This window comes from Equus asinus, chromosome 9 (genome assembly GCF_041296235.1).
Source record: "Equus asinus isolate D_3611 breed Donkey chromosome 9, EquAss-T2T_v2, whole genome shotgun sequence".
Classification (NCBI taxonomy): Eukaryota; Metazoa; Chordata; class Mammalia; order Perissodactyla; family Equidae; genus Equus; species Equus asinus.
The window spans coordinates 94,389,661-94,413,028 of record NC_091798.1 but is presented as its reverse complement, the minus strand read 5'-3'; the positions used below and the strand labels follow the sequence as shown (position 1 = coordinate 94,413,028).

The window sequence follows — 23,368 nt, the reverse complement described above, 5'->3', positions numbered from 1 at the left end:
AAGAATAGTAATTGTTTTAAGAAAACCCAATATTAATCTTGATCTTCTATTTAATATAGATGTAATTTACTGTTTAAGTAAACAGTTTCTACCTCATAAAATTCTGGTGTGCTTGGTTCGCCTGAAGTACTTCACACATTATCTGAATAACCATGTAATCTCTCTGGCTACCCTGGGATAATATTTTTCCTAATTTTAACGGCTATTAAAATGTGGTGAGTTCTGGAGATAGAGGTGGTGATGGTTGCACAACAATGAGAATGTACTTAATGCCGCCGAACTGTACACTTAGAACGGTTAAAATGCTAAGTTTTATGTTGTGTGTATTTTACCACAGTAACAAAATTGTGGTATGGAAGTTCAACGTGGCCTAAGATCTCTTACCAGCTAGTTACCAATCAATATTTTTGAGAGCTTTTTGTTCCAGATAACTTGAGTAAGGTGTGAGGGAGCCATTTATCTCAGTTCTCCATATCTCATCAAATTAAATGTTCTTAAGACTAAGTGTTTGAAAGAAAAGTAATTGTATTTATTTGAATGCAGCGATCAAGAAGGAAGCATGGTAATAGTATTATGGGGCAGCCATTTTTAGGATGGATATGACGAAGATGCCTTAGCTGCTGTTGGCCCCTGGCTTTAGTTTCTGGTTCAGAAGGGCAGCCAAAGAGTTATGTAGGCTGTCCAGATGTCACTCCCACAGATGGGATGTGCATGGTAGCCGCTCCAACTCATAACTAAGGTCCCCGGAAACACACACCTGCCCAGTATCAAGAGAAATTACGTTTTTGTCCATTAGATTCACAAAAATTAGTGTGCTCTTGGAGATCTGGGAAACGTTCATATTGTTGGTATGAGTTACATAACTGTTTTTGAAAAGTAATATAACTGTTAGAAATTTTTAAATACACATTCTTTTGGCCTAATAATCTCACTGGGTTCCCACTACTGTGTAGAGACATTAGTACAAGAATTTTTTCTGCCGTGGTGTTCGCAGTGGCAAAGAAGTAGAAGCAACCTGGAAGCCAGTCAGGAAATGGCTGAGCGGATTATGTTCTTCCATTGTAAAGACCAGCGTGCATCTGTTAGGGAGGGAGTTAAATCTCTATGTGCTGGCCTGGAGTGATGACCATACTATGTGGTGTGTTAAAAAGTTGTAAAGTTAGAGTGTAGTATGTAGTGTGATCTAAAAAAACAAACAAATCAGAACTATGTGTCTGGTTCAGAATCGAGAAAGGTGTCGAAGGATTCATATCAAACTGTTGAAACTGATTCTCTTAGGGAGGTAAGCTTGGAGGTAGGATCGAATTAACTTTCCTTGTACAACCATGTTGTTTGATTTGTTATAATAGTATAGTTTGGGTAATTTTTAAAAAGAACATTGGAAGTAAAGTAATTGAAGTAAAAAGAAAAAGAGGAAGGCGGAGAGATCTATATTGATAGAAATTATAATGATAGGATTACTTTGGGGTGGGTTGATGACAGAATGGGACAGGAGAAACCTTGGTAGTCATAATGATCTATAATTGATATGGGTGTTGGTTATGCAGGTGTATGTTCATTTTGTAAAAATCCATCTAATTGTATGCTTATGATTTGTACAGGTTTATGTATATGTCAGTTACAAGTTTATTAAAATTATAGCACAGCAATACAATGGGAGACTTTTTTAATAGTTTTAATATTTAATGATATATGAAGTTGGGCAAGAAACAGGACAATCTCATTATACAATATAATGTACATATAAACACAGAATGAAGACTGGAATAAAAACACTACAATATTATTGATAGACATTATGTTCAGATGATTGTGGTTTTTGTTATTTGGGTTTTTATTTGTTTTAATTAATGGTTCGTTGGGTTGTTTAGAAAGTCTGTAGAAGGTGGTGAGCAAATCCAGATTACAGGATATTAATCAGAAAATAAGGGTGAAGAAGGAGAGAGGAAAAGGTAAAAAAAACCAATGCTAACTGGAGAGGTGCAGTAATTTTTTTTAGCCTCTACTAGTGAGGAACTAATTTCAGCTGTCAGACCATCCTGGCGTAGTACAACCATATTCATAAAGAAGAATCCTCTTCTTTAGCAAGCCTAGTTTAGTTTTTACAAATAATTCAAGCTTGATACTTAGGTTTTGTTTTCCTTTAAGTATTTAGTTTTTAATGAAACTTGTCATTGATATACTAGTTTCAATTGATTGTAGCAGATGCAACTCGTAGTATCTTAAGAAACCTATATTCTTCCAATCTTCACTAATTAACTGAGGTGATTTGCTCAGATCTTTTTGCTATAATTGCCACAAGGGGGCAAATACTACCTCCCAGGCTGGAGTGAGAATCAAAGGAGAAAATGCATGTGAAAGCACTTCTATAGAGTTAAACACTATTTAATTGTAAAATTGCATTATTTTTCTTGCTTTTCCTTCAGTCTCAAACCTTTAGTTGTGAAATGTGGTTATTTCAGATAGAATTTATTTCACTTGAGTCCAAAAGTTGAAGTTTATGAAAGAATGTATTTTTTTCAATCAAGTTCTGCAAATGTAAATGCAACATTTAGTGTTTATCGAGGTATGGATTGTGATTGCAATGCATGCTTAATATTTTAGACTAAATATTAGTATTTAGTGCTTTATATATCAAATTGAAATGTAAACATTTTTATTCTAAGTATTGTTGAGCTGTCAGGAGAGTTATCAGGCTCTTTTCCCTATTTCAGTCATTCTTCGTAATTCCCCACGCTAACTGAAAACGACGAATAGCCGCAATGAGGTCTCCGCAGTGTTTCGCGGGGGGTGGTAAGGCCCGAGCTTTGACGAGCCCTCCTTAAGCGGGTCGGCTCCGCCGGCGCGGAGGTGGGGTGGGTGGAGCGATCTGCGCGGCACTAGGACCCAGGGGGCTCCCGGCGCGGCCCCGGGCCAGATTGCAAATTCGCGGTGACTCAGTCGCTCGGTCCGGGCTGGGCGCAGCAGCAGACGGCGGCCGCTCGGACCGTCCGGCCTCGACCCGCGCCTCGGGCTCGCAGGCAGGTCGGCGGCGGGGCAGGGCGGGGCGGCGGCGCGGCGGCCTGCGCCGAGTAACGCGGCGCGTCTTCCTGTTGCTTTCTCTGCAGCAAACCAAGATGGAGTACGAGTGGAAACCCGACGAGCAGGGGCTCCAGCAGATCCTGCAGCTGCTCAAGGAGTCCCAGTCTCCGGACACCACCATCCAGAGGACCGTACAACAAGTATCCTTCCGCCGCCGCCGCCCGGGCCGCCCGCCCCGGCCCGGCCCGGCCGCCCCTCCCCCGCTCCCCTCCCCCGCCCGCGCACGCGGCCTGGGCCCGGGTTCCGGCCGCCGCCCGCGCGGCGATCGCGACATGTGCGCCGCGCCGCGTCCCGCCGCGATCGCGACCCGCGCCCCGTCCCGCCGGCCGAGCCGGGCTGGGGGCGGCGCGGGGCCGGCGGCCTGCGTGCGAGGGAGCCTGGGCCGGGCCGGGCCGGGCCGCGGGCGGAGCCGGCGCGGGGTTTGAACCGGCGCCCGGCGGCCTGGGGCTCTGCCAGGCGCGGCCCGAGAGGGCTGCGGGCCCAGAGCGGGGGTCCCGGCCTCCGCGGGCTGCCCGGGCCGGCACCTGTTGCGGGCTCCCTGGCCCCCACGTGAGACGGCCTGCTTAGAGCTTGGGCTCGGGACTGTCTGCTCTATTACCCGAGTGTCGCCCGAGGCAGCCGGTGCAGGGTACCCCGCTCCGGTTTTAGGGACATGCTCTATTACCCGAGTGTCGCCCGAGGCCGGTGCAGGGTACCCCGCTCCGGTTTTAGGGACAGGAGAGTTGAGAGAAGCTGCACACCCTCTGCTCTGCGTGCTCTGTCGTGCCCTAAAGTGGGCACAAATGGAGAGTTCTTACTGGATCTAGTTCAGGAAACAAATCCACTTTTTATCTGTTTTAATACCGAAAAAGTTAATTCTTTAAAAAATTGGTGTGTTTTTGCAGAAAACCGTCTTGATTTTTATTGTTAAGAAGCAGCCAAATCACTTAACGTGAAATTTGGTAAGCCCACTCGCTCTTGTTGTGTAACGTGGGCTTATTTAAATCTAAAACACTATAAAGTTGAGGTTATACAGTTTCATGAGAACGTCTGGTAAAACAGTTTGGAATGAGTATTGCGCTGCTGTAACTCCAAACATTCAGTGGGTGATTAAGTACTTAGCTTCTTGGTTAACAGAATACTGCTCATTTAAAAATGGAGGGGAGAATGTATGTCTGCTTGGATTTTTTTAAGCCCTTTGGTTTGAACACTGCTGTAACCGAGGAAAGGACGGTAGTTTGGGGCTGTATTGGAGCTAGTATCTGAAACCCTGCTCTGCCTCTGTGTTACTTTGTGCTGTCATAGCTCTAGGAGTTGATGTTTGAGGAATTGTGGGTCCTGTGTGACACAGTTATTTTTAAGTTAGCCAAACCCAAAACCATGTCGTAATTCCTTCTGCAGTGCTATATATCATAATTTCTTGTTTCAGTACTATTGACTGAATACGTTTCACATGCCTGCCGCTGTGCTTGGGCTAGCAATCAAATTTACAGTTGATTCTCTGTGCCTGGGGCATAGCATGCCCTCTGCGTAAGGAACAAATTAAATTTCAGTAGGTAGAGGCCAACAGTATTTAAAAATACGCACTGCTTTATATTTTCAAAGTGCCTAATGATGACCTTGTTCTTTTGTGTCTCCTTAGGAAAGAAGGTATTTAATTATTGTTTTTGTATATGCTTGAGCCCTTTATGAAATACCATTATAATAGTATGGGTAGATAGCTTAAGGTGTAAGAAAAAGAAAGTAAACCTTGTCAGGAAATATTTATGAAAAATATATTGGCATATCAGCATGCCATTAATCTTGGCCATTCCCTAGAGGAAGAAAGAAATCACTGGGTTTTTCTTGGTCGAAGAAGGTAGTTAGACTTTGAAATTTTTCTGGAGAATGTATTTTGCTAGTTAACTTACATTCTGACCACTGAACACTGAGGCTAATCTAGTATGTAATGAATAGCTAATACAGTGTACCTAGATTTTGTATCATGGCTTCAGTTTTTAAGACGTAGATCCATTGAGTAAAAACAGTTGAATATTTGTGTCTAATAAAAAACAATTAGAGGTGTTGTTAAACAGCATATTAGAGGTTAAGAGGGTGTGGAGAAATATAGGAGAGCATCCTGTCCCTGTTGCTTGCCAGCAGAATGAAGGACCTGCAGATTTGTGTCACTGGAGATGTTCAATCTCAGTGAGGGCAAACAATTGTAGAATTATTGCAGTGCAGTAATTTCATAATACTGACTTCGTCTAGTAAGATTTGATGCATAGACTTGTGCATAAATGGCATTTTAATTTCTTGAACTCTGAAGAGCAAACGAGTCTAATAAAAACACTTTTATTTTTTAAGTTAAAAAGCCATTTTATAAAGTTAATTTCCCTGAATCTTTAACTCTGAAAGACTGGTTTTCATGTCTTTGGAATGCTTTTAAATTTTTGTCATTATTTTGTACTTAAATACCTTTTTAGTTAGAGTTTTTAAAGTTTGAATAAATGAAAGGAATTCTATTTTTAAAAGGTTTTTTGCTGTGTTGAGCATGCTGAAGGTGGAACTTGGCTTATGTTGTATTGAATATATTGATAAGACTAAGTTTAATATTTCAGCCATTAAGCTCCTAAGAGGTTTTAATATAACCACTGGTGTGTTCTTGAAATAGTGTATTGATGGTTTTAGTAAGATAACTTTATTCTTAGTAAAAACAAAATGCAAGCCTAAAAATAGCACAAAAAGGATTCTTGACTTTCTATTAAAAATGCTTAATCTCTTCCTTAGATTACACTGAGGAGTTTCCTTAACTACTGTTTGTTCTAGAAACTGGAACAACTCAATCAGTATCCAGATTTTAACAACTACCTGATTTTTGTTCTTACAAAATTAAAATCTGAAGGTAAGTAGGATTTGTGTTGATAACCACTTAAAAGTGTCTTTAAGACCTGTTAAAATGTGCTGGGTGTTATTCCTTTCAGAGGATTTCATTTTGCAGTAACTCCTTTACAGATGTGCAGTGAGCAGAGATGAGTTACTGCCACTTGAAGCATTTGGATATTTAATAAGCATTCAGTTGTTAATTTGGTGTTTTTATAATAATTTCCCTCATTCTTTTCAAATGAAAAGTGTTGCAAAGTCTGCTTTAGCGTTTTGCTTCAGTCCTTGTACATGAATGTCTTGAAGGTTGATTTCTTTTAATACACAGTTGGAATACAGGATTTACTAAGTGAATATGTGTGTGTTCATAGAAAACAATTGAAAGTTAGTATAACCAAAGTGAAAAATCACTTATAATCCCATTGCCTAGAGAGAATTACTGTTAATCTTTTGATTAATTCTACGCATTTTGTATGGCTATAAACTATTTCACAATTTAATGAAAAGTAGGAACATTCTATTCATAGACTCTTGCAACTTTTTAAAAACTAACAGTATACATGAAACTTTTTCATTAACTGTTTTTCTACATCAATTTTAAATTTAAATTTCTTCTAGGACAACTTACAACCTGAAAACTAGTGTGATTTTTAAATGACGTGGTCGTTTGTTTCTAATACATGTAGTGTGTCCCACCAGATTTATTCATTTCACGAATATTTATTGAGCACTGCTTCTTTGCCAGGCAGTTCGCAGGTCAGGGGCAATAGAAGTGGGCAAAGTCCATGAGCATCTCTGCCCTCATGGAGCCTGCATTAGGGGTGTTCTTCGTGGAGTTGAGTATTCCCTTCCTGGAACAGTGCTGGACACATAAAGAGCACTCAGATACTTACTGAGCAGCTCCCTGGCCTCTGAATGAAAGCATTGCTTAGCAGAAAGCAGAAGCCTAGTGCAGTTCCTTCAACATTGCACTTGGAGTTGGGAAATAAGTCTGAGACTGAGACGCTCATTTCACCTCTCTTGCTCTTTTTCTTTTTTTTTAAGATTGGCACCTGAGCTAACATCTATTTACAATCTTCTTGGGTTTGGGTTTTTTCTTTTTTTTCTTTTCCTCGTTCTTTTCCCGAAAGCCCCCCAGTATGTAGTTATATATTCTGGTTGTAGGTCCTTCTGGTTGTGGCACGTGGGATGCCGCCTCAACATGGCCTGATGAGCAGTGCCATGTCCGCGCCCAGGATCCAAACCATCGAGGCTCTGGACCGCCAAAGCAGAGCGCTAGAACTTAACCATGGAGCGCTAGAACTTAACCATGGGGCCAGCCCACCTCTCTTGCTCTTTCAGCTGTAAAACGCCTGTGTTAGGACGCCAGAGCATCTGTAAGGTTTCAGCTGCAGGCTCTAGCTGATTAACGGCCTTAGTGTCTAGTAAAATCTCACTAATCTTGTATTTATTCAGATTCTGATAATCCATACACAGTATAGTGATTTATTTTGAATTATTTTCAAATAATTTTCTAGTTAATTTTAGGGATTTTAATTTGTTCTTGAGGGGTGTAATTTAAAACTTTGTAGGTCTAGGTTTTAAGAAACTAGAAATTCCTTCAGCATGTCTTTAAATTCAGCAATTAATATTCCTAGTTTTGGGGCCGGCCTGGTGGCATAGTGATTAAGTTCTGCTTCAGTAGCCTGGGGTTCGTAGGTTCGGATCCTGGATGTGGACCTTGCACAGCTAGTCAAGCCACACTGTGGCAGTGTCCTACATAAAATAGAGGCAGACTGCCACGGATGTTAGTGCAGCAACCATCTTCCTCAAGCAGAAAGGAAGACTGGCAACAGATGTCAGCTCAGGCCCAATCTTCCTCACCAAAACAAACAAGCAAAATATTCCTAGTTTGATAAATATGCTTATGATACATTATTTTTTAGTACCGAAATTTTCTTTTTCCCACGTAGTAGTTTGTAATAAATCAGTGCTATGTTTTCAAAGAACTTAAATCTTTAGTAAATGAATGTTTCTAAACTGTAATTGTTTTACTTGAGCATTTTAAGCTTGTTTTTACCAAGCTGTCTACTCTGTCATGTCCTCAATCCTAAATTACAAATATTAAGATTGTGACAATATTAGGCTTTTTTTTTAAAGTTTTCTTGGGATATAAGGATTTGTCAGAAATATTTTAAAAAGCAAACAAGCATAATTCAAATAGCAGCAAGAGAGTTGGGTATAAATGCCTCCAGAAGGACCCCTTAATTACAAAACCACAAAATATTGGAAAGCATTTTGTTCAGGTGTTCTTGACCCTGACTGAAATGTATTTCTTTTGTTCATTAATCACGATTTCTCACGGTCAAAGTAGGAGCTTTACGTTTGTATAAGACTTGATGTTTCTTCTTGTGTTTACTTGTTTGGGTAGAAGTTTGCTGTACATCTAGTTTTCTATCAGAAAACTATTAGCGTTGTGGCATCCATATTAGAGAATAAACATAAGGAACATCTTAAAATGAAAATGTTTGTTTAGTCATCTTTTTATCATTCCTCACGTGAATTTGTTCACAGTGAATCGTGGAGTGAAATTTTAGCTCTGGAAGAAACCTCAGAGGTCAGCTCGGCTAATTCCCTCACTTTACAGATGAGCAAATTGAGACCCCGTGAAGGAAAACCTTGCTTTTTTATAAAGAGGAAGTGGTTAATTGATGGCTTTTTAAAATGGATTTTGGACAAAGGGTATTTTTAATTTTAATTAAAATAAGAATTTTAATATAAAATATTTTGTATTTTTAATTTTAAATCATTTTACCTCCTGTTGTGATTTATTGAAACTCTTCATTTTGTAACTTTTACTGTAAAAACAATACAGTGCGTTTCTTTGAACAAATACGCACGCTATGTAAAACAAATCACATGACTGAATTATTAAGGGTTAACTTAAGACCAAAAGTTTATTGTTTGAGGAAGTTAACTATCTGGCTATTAATGTATTTTATGGCACTTTGAAATTTTCAGGAGAGTTTAGAATTGTTTTTGTTTCATTTTAAGTCACTCATTGGAATTGGTTGTAACTGAAAGGGGAAAGAAGTGGGATGGTGACAAAGGCTCTTAGGCTGTGTTGCTTTGATGGCTCGAAGGGGGTTACATGCAAAGAAACTTAACTATCTTTTTGGCTCTCCGTGTGCTTCCCCCTTGAAGATTTCAATGCTGGTCAGACTTTGGGAGCACACTACCAACTAGAACGAGCTTGGGGTATTTTATTTTTTAATAAGGTATGTGAAACACGAGTGCCGTCGTAGCACATTCGGGCACTCCGGTTCATCATGTCTTCCAGCCCTGAGCAGGGCAATGCTGTGTGTAGGCTCTGGAGTAAGACTCTGAGGGTGATATTTTGGCTTCCCCACTGAGTAGCCTCATGTGACTTGGGCAGAGTCCTCTTTCTTCACTTGTGCAGTGTGGGTGGTAATTCCTGCCTCATGAGGTTGTGAGGATTAAATGCAGACTACTTGGAAAGCACTCTGCAGCATTTAGTGCCTCACGAGCATCCAGAAGACGTTAACTACTGCTCAATTGTTGGTAAAGCGTCGTTTTCTGCTAGTATTAAATTGCTTCTTGAAAATTTGTTAACACTGTCTATGGATTAATTTCTTTTTTCAAGTAAATTCTGTTTTTAAAATACTTCTGGAAGCTTTTACATTGTTTTACCCTTTTTTTTTTTTTAGCGCAGAGGCAAGTGAAAAACATGATATAAATGAACGGCAGTTATTTGTATGTAAAGGTGATCCCATATGTTCTTTGTCCACTTCATTTTTTTACTAGGATATTTTTAGTGACTAATACTTTCAGATCTATAATTTGATGTTTATATCAGGTTCCAATAAAGCTTGAGTACAGTGACCATATATAAACTAAATTAACTCTTAAACTAAATCAGTGGTTCTCAACCAGGTGCTATTTTTCTGCCACCGACCTCCCCCTACCCCGACATTTGACATCATCTGGAAACATTTTTGTTTGTCAAAACCTGGAGAGGTGATACTGGCATCTATGGCCACTGATCCTGCTGAACATCTTACAGTGCAGAAGACAGCCCCCAACAAAGAATTTTCTGGCCAAAATGTCAATAGTGCCAAGGTTGAGAAACCCTGAGCTATAAATCATGGGGCTAATCTTTCAATAATTATTTATGATATTTTTTCCTTGTTATAGCAAAATTATTGGAATGTTGCAATCAATTTTTGAATATAAATATTTTTATGTTACTTTCCTGGTACATTTTGAAATGAAAATTACTTTAAAGCTCAGTACTATTGTTTTTTATTACAGATGAACCCACAAGATCACTGAGTGGTCTCATTTTAAAGAATAATGTGAAGGCTCATTTTCAGAACTTCCCGAATGGTGTGACAGACTTTATTAAGAGTGAATGTTTAAACAATATTGGTGACTCCTCTCCTCTGATTAGAGCCACTGTAGGTAAGTTACTGTGTTAAGATTTTGCTGATTCTGTTTGTAACTGAGTTGTCCTTGGATATCACAGACCATTTCCATAGGAATTTTCATCATCCATTTGATGTTGAATTGTGAGGGGGGAAATTTTCTTAGCCACTTATAAATGCTTTTGAAATAATGTTAATGATTACAGTAAAAGCTTTCCTATCCAGTGAAACCAGGGTCACTGGTAGTTGTTAATCAAGGGTGGTTAAAATGGGGCATTAACGAATGATATTAATTTAGGACCACTGCCTTTTCTTTCAGTTCCTTATTCTCTGTCTTCCTTATGTAATACATAGGGTATCATTTCTAGTTTCACTTTCTTTTAACATGGAAAGAAAAACTTCTCTGTAAAACAACTTAAGTAGGGGACCTTAGATTTTTGCTGTTTTCCCCCTTGTTTTTAATATTTGCCTTGTGTACACTTAATTACAGCAATTTTTGAATCTTTTCAGGGTGTTCAACTTAAAGTTTTCAGTGGAAGAATGACTTTGTGTCAGTTTATGCAATGGATTAAGATGCTTCATTAATAACAAATACATGGATAAAGAGAACAGATTAGTGCTTACCAGAGGGGAAGGGGGTTGGAGGGTGGGCAAAAGGGACAAAGGGGCATCTGTGTATGGTGATGGATAAAAATTAGACTACTGGGGGCAACACGATGAAGTGTATTCAGGAATTGATAAACAGTAATGTACACCGGAAATTACACAATGTTATAAACCATTATAATCCCAGTAAAATTACTTTTAAAAAAAGATGTTTCATTATGGTCACAGGTATAAATAGGTTTGAGAGCAAGCACACCAACTGTCGGGATGCACACCTCCACTGGTGGAGCGGAGCTGGGCAGGCATGCTCTGGAGGGGCCTGCTGACAGGCAGCACTCCGTGTGCCATGGGGCTTCAGCAGCTGGGTTTTACAAGGACCTGGAAAGCTGCTGTTAATCTGGCAGATTGCTTAAATGGAAGTCAATTGAGAACTTCCATGAGTCAATTATTTTCATTAAAAGTTCTTTACTTTTGTATGTTTTATCTCATGGTGGGTTTGAAAAGTACCCAGTTCTTCTCTTGCTTCAATAGTAGAGGCTCTGACTTTACTCCAAATATTGACGTATCAAATGCTGCTGTTATTAACATGATTTTGGAGGGGAAGGTAGAGGGCATTTGTAATTTGAGAAGAGGGGCTCCCTACGTTATTCTGATGGATCCTCGTGTACCCTCCTAATGTTTTTCCAACTTGTGACACTGGTACAAAGAATGGTGAGTGTATGCCAGCCTTTTTTTTTTTTTTTTTTTTTTTTTTTAAGATTTTATTTTTCCTTTTTCTCCCCAGAACCCCCTGGTACATAGTTGTGTATTTTTAGTTGTGGGTCCTTCTAGTTGTGGCATGTGGGATGCTGCCTCAGCGTGGCCGGACTAGTGGTGCCATGTCTGCATCCAGGTTCCGAACCGTCGAAACCTTGGGCCACTGCAGCAGAGCACACGAATTTAACTACTCACCATGGGGCCGGCCCCTATGCCAGCCTTGTTAAAATTTTTAAATCTTAACAGTATGTATTGGGGGGTCTTGCCAAAGAAGTATATTTGGAAGGACCACATTTCAGTGACTATGTGGTAATCCATTAGATGAATATAAAATTGTTTCTCCTGTTAAAGAATAATATGGTTGGTTTGTAATTTTATTATTTCAGTGAGCGTTCTTTTATGTGTGTTTATATACCTGTGGGAAAGTAATTCATAGAAGTGGCATTACTGGGTCAAAATGTGTTGTTTGAACATTTAAAATTTTAGTAGGTATTGCCAAGCACACCAGTTTTCACTTCCATCTTTGTTGTGTACACTGAGAATTCCAATTTTTCATTTTTTGCAACTATGCTAGGCATTAGAAGATTTTTCAGGAGTGGATGAGATTATCTTGGGCCAGGCAAATTTGAATTTGTCAGTCTGTCAACTTCTTTAATGTTCTTCCAACAGAAGTCATGGCTGTCAGGGGTCTGCTAGTGTGAGGCTCTAGCTTGTATTCAGTTTTTGTTACTGACTGCTTTAAAACGTGCTTGGTTTCCTGTAGGCAGATCCAGAACTTCCTCTCTCCCTCAGTTCTTTTATGTTTTAACTTCAGGAAAGAGTACTTGGCAAAAAGGAACAGACCTGCTATTAGTCTTGCTGCTTTTTGCTCTTACCCAGAAGGCTGTTTTATTCTAACAGGGTTGTATTGGTACATTGACCCTTACCATATAATTTAATTTTTTTAGTGGAAAGTATATGCCTACCAGCAGGTTTGCTCTTTACATTTTTTAGCTCTTTACCATTAGGAGCAACCTTCTCAAAACTAGCAGTGGAAAATTCAAGGAGAAGTTATATACACAAACAGTGGAATTTGCTGTTCAGTAATAATCATTGACTGTTTACCATATGCCAGGCATTTTGTGTGCATATCTCACTGACTTTTCAAAATAACCCTGAAGAGAGCACTGGTTTTATTTGTTTGTTTGTTTGTTTTCATTTTTACAGACTAATATTTTAAAGCTTAGAGTACATTTAATTTGCCTGCTGTCAGAGTTTATACACTTAATTGTGATACTGAAAGATCTGTAATCGCCAAGCATATTACATTATGTAACTTATATTAAATTTACTAAGGCAGAGAAAAGTATTAACACAAAACTTGTGTGTTATTACTGTTTGTATTAACACAAAAGTTTTGTGTTACATATTTATGTGTTTGCGTAATCCATTAACTGTCACAACTAAACTGCACAACACAATTGAAATAATCCTGTCGAAATGATATGATCAGTCAGCATGTGCCACTCAGCCTCCAAATCCAAGATCACCTTGCCAGTGATTCATCTTAATCCAGTAAGCAGGAAGTCTTAGACTGTATGGCCTGTCCACACGAGGGGAGTGTTGCAGAGTGAACCTGTAGGATTGTTCTCGATGACTGGCCCGTCTGCTCGCTCTCTCCCTACTGTGGTCCGTGGCTGTGGTCCTAGGTTAAGTCAGGGAGCTGGTCTCAGCTTCTTGATGTTTCCCTGTTTGAACCTAGCAGACTCATACTCATCACCAAGTAATAAGTGCTGCCAACATTGTGGTATAGTTTCTTTCTGCTCTTGCATGTAATTTCTATAAAAGGGGAGTAATTTTTTTTTTATTGAGTTATTGATAGGTTACAATCTTGTGAAATTTCAGTTGTACATTATTGTTTGTCATTCATGTTGTAGGTGCACCACTTCACCCTTTGTGCCCACCCCCCACCCCACCTTTCCCCTGGTATCCACTAAACTGTTCTTAGTCCATAATTTTAAATTCCTCATATGAGTGGAGTCATACACAGATTATCCTTCTCTCGCTGGCTTATTTCACTTAACATAATTCTCTCAAGGTCCATCCATGTTATTGCAAACGGAATGATTTTGTTCTGTTTTACAGCTGAGTAGTATTCCATTGTATATATGTACCACATCTTCTTTATCCATTCGTCTGTTGATGGGCACTTAGGTTGCTTCCACGTCTTGGCTATTGTAAACAGTGCTGCAATAAACATTGGGGTGCACAGGACTTTTGGGATTGCTGACTTCAGGCTCTTTGGATAAATACCCAATAGTGGGATGGCTGGATCGTATGGTAGTTCTATTTTTAGTTTTTTGAGGACTCTCCATACTGTTTTCCATAGTGGCTGCACCAGTTTGCATTCCCACCAGCAGTGCATGAGGGTTCAAAAGGGGAGTAGTTTCAATGAGAAGAACTATTCTTGGTCTTGTTGGAGAAGAGCAAGTTACAGTCTTTTGTACAGATACTTGTTGAAAATACAAAAGAAGGTGAAGTGTTGGACAGTAAGATTAGAAACAGGTCTGATATATGCTGTGGTGATCTGAGGGTCTTGGTGAATGTTCTTTTCTACATAGTTTGGAAGTCTTAGGCTAATCTGGGACATTTAAACGTGTGTGTGTGTGTGTGCATGTGTGCCCACTAGCCTGCACTCGCATTCCCCGTGTGGTGGTTGACACAACAGTATATAACGTGATATGGTCAGCTTTCCTAAAGGCATGTGTTTTCTTTCTAGGTATTTTGATTACAACCATAGCTTCCAAGGGAGAACTGCAGAATTGGCCCGACCTCTTACCGAAGCTCTGCAGCCTCTTGGACTCTGAGGACTACAACACCTGTGAGGTGAGGACTCCTGCTGCTTATATAAGCCTTCTCTCTGTCTCTTGTCAGGTTGTGTATTAGCAACCTTGGGGAAAAATATTTCCTCGGAAACGTACCGTGTCAAAACTTAGAAGCCTAAAATTACCTTTCTGTTTTACGTTAGCCATCATTTATCTTAGTGTTATCTATAAAGACTGATAAATTATAAAACCTCTTTACTATATTTTCCAGAAGGCAATATCTTCTGTTTTTGTATTTTAAAACAGTTCCTGGGGGTGTATGTATGTAATAAACACAGCTTAATCAATTGATGTGGTACTTTTCGAACATAGTCTTGAATTTCCCAGATTTGCAAACCATGAGTACTTTTTCAGCTTCTCTGAGTTGTCTTTGTGCCTCTTCTTGTACGACATGTCTGGGGTATGTCTAGTCTGGTTTTAAGTGTAGATTAATTATCACCTCTTGATGTTTACTGCTGATCCAGTCAGTAGCAACCTTTCCATTTGAGGAGGTGAGAGGGAGTCTGTGGATTTCTTCTCCTCCAGTTTCTCACTGTTAATGAGTACTTTAAGTATCTCTTCCATTAGTCAGCTTCTAGTTTTGGTAGAAATCTGTTTTAAATGGAAGCCATTTCAGCTGTTCTGCTTCTCCAAGGCACTGACTCCTCTCCCTCTCAAAAAAGAGCAAGGCTTGGGGCAAGCTCCGGTGGCCTAGTGGTTAAGTTTGGCACACTCTGCTTTGGCGGCATGGGTTCAGTTCCCCGGTGTGGACCTATAGCATTCTTTTAGTGTCCATTCTGTGCTGGTGGCCCACATACTGAAAAACAGAGGAAGATTGGCACGGATGTTAGCTCAGGGGGAATCTTCTTCAGTAAAAAAAAAAAAAAAAATGGCTTGGCGCCAGGCCAGGCAGGCATAACCTAAGAAAAAGGTGGTGTTTTGACATGGCAGCTTGTTGCCAGATCTGACTTGGGGAAGAAAGGGAGCTAGGGAGAGGAGAGAAGTCTCTAAAGTCACTCTTCTTCCTCCCGAGGAGAAGAGAAATCTTGTTTTATCATATATACATTCTCCAAATACTGCCCTGGAAATACACTGAGTACAGAAAACCTGAAATACTATTTAGCCGTCAAGTAACAATTGATTAAAATTTAAATAGTGCTTTGGTATAATGGTAATAACATAAAAGGAGATCAAAATTTTAAGCAAGCACTTGGCCAAGAGTAAAAAAACTGCAGTAATCGCAAAATTGTGGCGCCACTGCATAAGTCATGTTTCAGAAAGACAGTGTTCTTGGGGCCAGCCCCGTGGCTGCGTGGTTAAATTCGCTCACTCTTCGATGGCACAGGGTTTCACTGGTTCAGATCCTCGATGCCGACATGGCGCCGCTCATCAGCCCATGCTGAGCTAGCATCCCATGTGCCACAGCTGCAAGGGCCCACAACTAAAATTAGACAATTATGTACCAGGGGGCTTTGGGGAGAAAAAGGAAAAATAAAATCTTTAAAAAAAAAAAAAAGGAAAGAAAGACAGTGTTCTTAAATTAACTGCTGTGGAGAATAAGCCCTGAGGTGCTGCTGGTGGAATTATAAACTGTGAAGTAGGTGGTGGAGGTAACCTTGGCTTACACATTGTGTACAAGAGCTCCAGGTGAGCCCCCCTTTGGTGTAAAAATGGTTATAGGGAAATAGCTGCCAATTTGAATTGCCTGCCCTTTGAACAGACTTTGTCACAATTACCCAATGAATGATTTAGATATAAGTAATTTTTTAATGGTATTAAGACCTCTTTTTGTGGTTTGAAAAGAGGAGTGATGCAGTGGTTAAACATGCTTAATACGTAATTGTAGCGTTTTACATTCAGTTTTAACACACTGGTGTTCAATAAGAGAAGAATTAGTGTTGACTTAAAATTGGCAAGAATATTTCAGGAGAAGTTAAGTTTTTGAATTAGATAGTATTTATTACAATCCCTGCCAACCAAAATATTGTCGTTTAATGCTAAAATGAAAATGTACCATTATATTTTAAACTGAATTTTAGGTAACTTAAAGTATAATGATTTCTATCTTAAAATTGATGATTAAATATACAGATTTTATGAGGCATAACTTTACGTGGACAGAGAACATTAATCCATACAAATTAGTCGATATTCCTCAATTTGCTTTTAAAATGACTTCATTTTTAATTAATTCTAATAATTTAAACGTCTTTTACAGGGAGCGTTTGGCGCCCTTCAGAAGATATGTGAAGATTCTGCCGAGATTTTAGATAGTGACGTTTTAGATCGTCCTCTCAACATCATGATTCCCAAATTTTTGCAGTTCTTTAAGCACAGTAGTCCGAAAATAAGGTATCTCTTTAGCCAATATTAAATTAATTTATAGAGTCTGATTTAAGCTTGACCACTCCCTTATTTTGCATTACCTAGTAGTACTGTGGTTAGCACAAGTTGTAGATGTTCCACAAAGGTGAACTTTGATAGTTGAAATTTACTTCTTTAATCACAAAACCCATGAAATGTTGTCTGATGAAATTTTCGTTGAATATGCTAGTTCTCTACCTTCTTTATGGTTAATTACATTTGTCGTGGGTAACAGTCATGTTTTTAAGCTGCTTTGTGGAAGGCTAAAATTCATTATGTTTAGGGGTTGTTTTTTTCTTTTGTTTTAACTTATGAATCTTGCCAAATACCAATACCTTCATTTGCAGCTGTGTAATAACAATTCCTCCAATATGACATCTAAATTAAGTAATTTTAGCTTGAGTTTTACATGATTTTAAGCATGAAGGTGGAAAGATTTTGAATACACTCTCGAGTTGCATGGTGGGCCTAGTTGGCTGCTCCTCAAGTTAACCTGGTAGGCTTTGTTTTCCTCTATATTCCCTAAACAGTGCCTGGCATGTAGTTGAAATACCATTCCATTTGGAGTATTAAATTGGCCTTTGATTAAGTTTATCGTCATCAGTTGTCCTATCAAGCTGTGATTGTCCTGTGGCCTTTATCAGTGTTGAAGAGGGCAAGACTCTAACTTCGCCAAAACTTCCCCAGGCTTCGGTACTCTTTGTTTTTCTTCTCCAATTATATATTTTTTTTCTAACTTGACCTTTGCCGGTTGTTTCTATGGAAGTTATTGCTCTTTCTTCTGATTCTCAGTTGCTTTGCTTTTTGTTGTTTCCAGTTTTCAGTGCCTCGTGCTTTTATGTGGAATGATCAAACGTCATATTACTGTTTAAAGTAGAAATTATGCAATTCCTAGAGGCAGTTACTCAGGGATACCCAACTGCATGGACTTGAGTGCATCAGCCATGACTCTCAGTTCAGAGCCCTTTGGGGCATACTTCAGGATCCCAAGCTGTATTCCACAAGATTATGGTGTCCAACAATGAGACCAGAGGAAATCGGGAATCTTTTTCTTGCTTAAATTCTCTATTTGGTTCTTACTCTTTTACCTACATTTAATTTTAATTACTTTTCATCTTAAGTGTTGTACTTTCATCTTACAGTGTTGTACTCAGAATGGAAACTTAATAGATGTTTATTTGTGGTAGTGTCATACAAATAAATAACATTTTCAAAATAAACTGTCGCTCTCCCTGGCATAGTTGACTAGATAGAGGAGTTCGCGATCCCTAAGAAGTTTCCCCCTTTTAACGTTTCAACTAAAGTGATGCAAGAAAGCGTGATTGGCATAGTTCTCTTTACTTCTAAGAAATTCACTTTCTTGTAACTAATTCTCAGCCATTGAAAGAAAAACAGCAGAAAAATCCAAAAAACAATGGTTACACCATTGCTGGATATAAAAATTTCTTTTGTAGTTTTAATACATTTTTGTAGATGGTCATTTGTTTAAAACTTAACTAGGTAGAGTTCAGCGATACAGAAATGTATCTGTTCAGTGAGTGTTCGTTACTACTCATTTGAGACTGTGTTGTACATCCTGTTAAAATTACTCTTCATTTTAATGGATATTTGGGTAAATGACTATCTGCTGTGCACTGAATGTCTTCCATCTGTATATGGTTTATTCTACATTATTATTGAATACCTTATTAATACAGTTTAACTGGTGTTTACTATGTACCCCTAAAAGTGTTTTTCTCTCTCAAAATAACTGTTGAACTTTGGAAATATAGTTTTATCCATCACATGACTAAGCAATTTAAAAATCAGAGACATTTTATTTTCTTAATCATACTAGAGGTACACAAAATTGGGTTAGGATTCTTAGCACGTGACACGTTCTCATCATAACCTATTTCCATTTGGTCTTTAGTTATTAGGGGGTTTTTTTAGTAATAAGCACTGGAATCCACTACCAAGAACAAAAGCTAAGGACCTTGACAACAACCCGCCTCGAATCTGAACTTTATAACTTCCTTGCCATTTTTTAAAACACAATTTCATTGCATATGTTTGTAAAATGTGTGCATATATATATCTTTGTTTTTAACTTTATAGAAAGTATTATGCTGAATTTATCTTGGGTGACTTTTTAAATTTAATATCATGTTGCTCAGATTCATCCATATTGTGTCACCATAGCTCATTTCTGTTGACTGCTGTATACTATTCCTTTGCATAACAGTTACATGCGTTAGTCGTGTCCTCTCCCCCACCTTGGTCTTCAGTTTTTGCTGTTGTGGATAATGCTGCTGAAAACATTTGTAGGCTTGGCTTTTCTTGTCTATTTGTAAGAATCTCTCTTAGGAGGACATATAAAATCTTGGGAAGGAATTTCTGGGATGCAAGACACATGAATGAATAAATCAAAGAAATAACATCAAACTCTTTTCCAATTTGGTTACATCAATGTATACTCTTTATTAACAAAGCAAAAGGTTCTCTGGGTACACATACTTGGCATTCGGTATTGTCACACATTTTAATTTTTGCCAGTCGCATTGATCTAAGATGGTATCCCTTTGTGGTCTTGATGGTTTGCTCTTCAGTCATTAATCATGTGGAACATCTCCTTTGTTGATTGGCTGTACATTGCGGTGCCTTTTTCTGTTCCTACTTTTTTCTAGTGCATAATCAGAGGAGGAGGTAGATAGGACAGATAATAGTAAATAAATAGCATAATTTGATCTTAAATTCTGTGGAGACATAATGAGAATGGGGGGTTAGACAGTGATCAGAGGTATTTTTATAGGAGGTTCTCTGTGAAGGTAACGTTTGTGCAGAGACCGTGAGCAAAGTACTGCCTCAGTCCCACCTTCTCTGCCTTGCAGTTTCATTTTCCCAGTTGCAGTTACTCATGGTCATCTGCAGTCCAAAAATATTTCATGGAAAATTCCAGAAATAAACAATTCATAGGTTTTAAATTTCCCTCCGTTCTGAGCAGCATGATGAAATCTCGCAGCGTCCTGCCCGGGACATGACTCATGCCTTTGTCTAGTATATCCACACTGTATATGCCACGATCCGCCCACCTGTTAGTCACTTAGTAGCCGTCTCAGTTATCAGATCGACTGTCGAGGTATCACGGTGCTCGTGTTGAAGTCACCCTTATTTTACTGAATAATGGCCCCAAAGCACAAGAGTCATGGTGCTGGCAACTCAGATATGCCAAAGAGAAGCCGACAAGTGCTTTCTTTAAGTGAAAAGGTGAAAGTTTTGGACTTAATAAGAAAAAGAATCATATGCTGAGGCTGCTAGGATCTACGGTAACTTTTATTGCAGTATATTGTTATAATTGTTCTGTTTTATTATTACTGTTGCTAATCTCTAACTGTGCCTAATTTATAAATTAAACTTTATCATAGGTATGTATGTGTAGGAAAAAACATAATATAGAAAGGATTCGGTACTGTCCCCACTTTCAGGCATCCACTGGGGGTCTTGGAACATATCTCCCTTGGATAAGGGGAGACTACTGTAAACTAGCAAGTCTTTGAAAGATCAAAGCGAAAGAACATTTACAACAGGAACAGCAGGTACAGAGGCCCTGGAGTTAAGATCAAGCCTTTTAGAGTGACAGAAGAACACACTTTGTAGCATAGTTGGAAATGAAGATGGAGGGTTGGGAGTGGCCACGTAACAGAGGAATGTCTAAGCCAGTAGTCAGCAAACTGTGACCCATGGGGCAAGATCCAGCCGTGAACGTTTGAGCTAAGAATGATTTTATATTTTACAAGGTTGTGTTTAAGTAGGGGAGGGAATGAAGCTGTCATAGAGGTTTTATGTGGCCCACAAAGCTTGAAGTATTTACCATTTGACCTCTTGTAGAAAAAGTAGGTTATGTTTTATTGGAGCAATCTGAACAAGGATGTGATGTGATTGTATTCATGTGTGTCAAACAGGTTGTAGTGGGGTTTGGCACACCGGAAGTTAGGAAATGAGTTAGAACCAGTTGGGATAATCCTGGTGGGAGATCACAGTGGAACGAGGGGGGACCTGGAGGTAGTGAGAAGAATTGGATCATGGCTCTCTTTACAGGGAGTGCCATTAAGAATTGCTGTGGGATTGAATTGGGTATGTTGGAACACACAGACTATAGACTATTCCTCATTTTTAGTCTCAAGGAATGTATACCCATTATTTTTAAACCTGTAAGTATATAAAATAAATTCCCACATGCCCCCACTCTTCAGAGGTATCCACTGTTAAAAATGTGCCTATGTCCTTTCAGACACTTCTCACTTTCACAGAAGCACTGTCATATTGCCCAGCAACCCTCATTGTTCACTTAATATATCACTCACATTTTTTGTGTGAATACCTAGAGAAATTTGACTCATCTTTTTAGTGGGGTGAGTGTATGTGGCTATACACACACCATAATATTTTTTATGGAGGAATGTTTTAAGTTCTTGCCAATCTTTCGTAAATAGAAAAAAGCTACAATGACTGTATGTTAAATTTTAAATTTTGTTTCTAGGTCTCATGCAGTGGCATGTGTCAATCAGTTTATCATCAGTAGGACTCAAGCTCTGATGTTGCACATTGATTCTTTTATTGAGGTAAGATTTGTCGTCCCCTGCTTTGTTTTTGAGAAAGTTAGGAAATACTCATTAAATGTAGTTTTATAGCTATAATAATTTGTAATTATGAACTGTCAATATTTAGTTAAATTATTTCTGATAGTATTAAAATTGGGTACAGTATTGGCTTTGTAATTTTTAACTGAAAAGCACTTTTCCTCTGTTACTGAGTTTTTCTGTTTGTATGGTGATACAAACATTGATTATGGAGTGTGTGTGTGTTTTTAATATCTTGACTATAAAAATTTCTGCTCCAATATACTATTCAAATTGCATATGGAAGTGAAACCTTCCAGCTCATTTGCAGTATTTGAAACATGAAACATTGGTAAGGTTGGATCAATTTAACCTGATAAAGAACCTAAAGGCACAGACTAAAAGGAAGGTCCTTCTATTTTTCCATTGGTTTCCGTTGTAAAAGGTGTCAGGGAAAAAATTGACTCCTAAATCTCAGCGTGCATTTTCTAAAGGCACTTTTAACTTGATAAAAGCAGAAAGACAACAAAAGGATAATTTTCTGGCCATAAATTTCTTTTCAAAACTTCTACCGCTTGATAACAGCAATTGTGAAAGAATTGTTCCTTAAGCACTTTGCTTTATTTTCAACAAGTGAAATTGAATTAAGTAGTCCATTCCTTATCGTCTGTCCTTGAAAAAAGTCCTTCAGAGGCCATAACTGCTGGTATTTCTGTTAGGAAATATAAGAAAGGGGGAAAAAATGTCGTTTGTCTTCTTATCACTTAAATTGACAAGCTTCTTTCCTAGCATCTTTTACTAATGGACTACAAGTAGTGCCATTAGGATCCTCTACCATTTAAAAGTTGAAACCAAACGTGTCTTGAATGATTTTACTGAGTACCTACTGTGAGTCAGGCACTGTGCATGGTGCTAGGGATACATAAGTAAATTTTATGCCTCAAAATGTTTTCAGTCTGGTTTGGTATAGAGGGTAGTGCGTGGCTTGATGAGCAGTGCTAAGTGAGCACCTGGGATCCAAACTTGAAAACCGGGGCCACCAAAGCACAGCGTGCAGACTTAACCACTACGCCACCAGGCCGGCCCTGGGATTTTACTTATTTTTTTAATGATCTTTTCACTGCTTTTAATGCATGGGTGTATGTTTGTGTGTGTGAATAAAGTAAAACCTCAGGAGTGAGATGGGGAACCTTATTACTTTTTCTTCTCACATCCCACTAGCATCCTCTACAAAGAGACAACTTGTTCTTGTAGTGGTGGCTTGTTAAAGTAGCGAAATGAGTGTGGAGTTATTTATGAGTCTGTGAAAACCAGATTCCGATCCCCAGCTGTCTAGCATGTTACTTACTGTCTGAACTTCCGTTTCTTTATCTGTAAAATTGAATAATAAATCTTGGGGTTGTGAAGATTAAACGAAATAGTCAGTTGTTCATGCTGAGATTTTTTTTTTTTTTTTTTTTTTTTTTTTTACCTTGTAGGGAAACTTGTTAAGAATAGCATAAGATCGATTGCTGCTTATTTTTTCAGTTGACTTGGTAGACAGCAGCAGCTTAGGGTTACGTTGTCAGAAACCCGGTATATGTTTCCTAATTATTGATGCTTTTATAAAACTTGTACCTTAGGAATCAACTTAGGAATCAGAGTTGAGGAGCTGGCCTGGTGGCGCAGTGGTTAAGTTTGGGTGCTCCATTTCAGCGGCCTGGGGTTCGCCCATTCAGATCCTGGGTGCAGACCTATGCACTGCTTATCAAGCCGTGTTGTGGTGTCCGACATACAAAGTAGAAGAAGATGGGCACAAAAGTTAGCTCAGGGCCAGTGTTCCTCAAACAAAAGGAGGAAGATTCGCAACAGATGT

At 38.8% G+C, this 23,368-nt stretch overlaps 1 protein-coding gene across 5 annotated transcripts in view; it reads left to right on the top strand.

Annotated features, from left to right (window-relative positions):
* Positions 1-23,368, top strand: part of TNPO1 (transportin 1) — a 91,680-nt gene that overhangs the window by 30,411 nt on the left and 37,901 nt on the right. For 3 of the 5 annotated variants that reach the window (XR_011506064.1, XM_044778041.2, XM_044778043.2), the window contains exons 2-7: positions 3,108-3,221; positions 5,869-5,944; positions 10,234-10,383; positions 14,467-14,573; positions 16,770-16,903; positions 21,435-21,516. Coding sequence is in view for 4 of the 5 variants with exons in the window: in XM_044778041.2 (XP_044633976.1) it covers positions 3,108-3,221; positions 5,869-5,944; positions 10,234-10,383; positions 14,467-14,573; positions 16,770-16,903; positions 21,435-21,516 (663 nt within the window). In the remaining variant the exon portion in view is untranslated. Of the gene's footprint in view, positions 1-2,855; positions 3,025-3,107; positions 3,222-5,868; positions 5,945-10,233; positions 10,384-14,466; positions 14,574-16,769; positions 16,904-21,434; positions 21,517-23,368 lie in introns of those variants that run through there. The other 2 variants (XM_044778042.2, XM_044778044.2) reach the window with 2 other exon arrangements.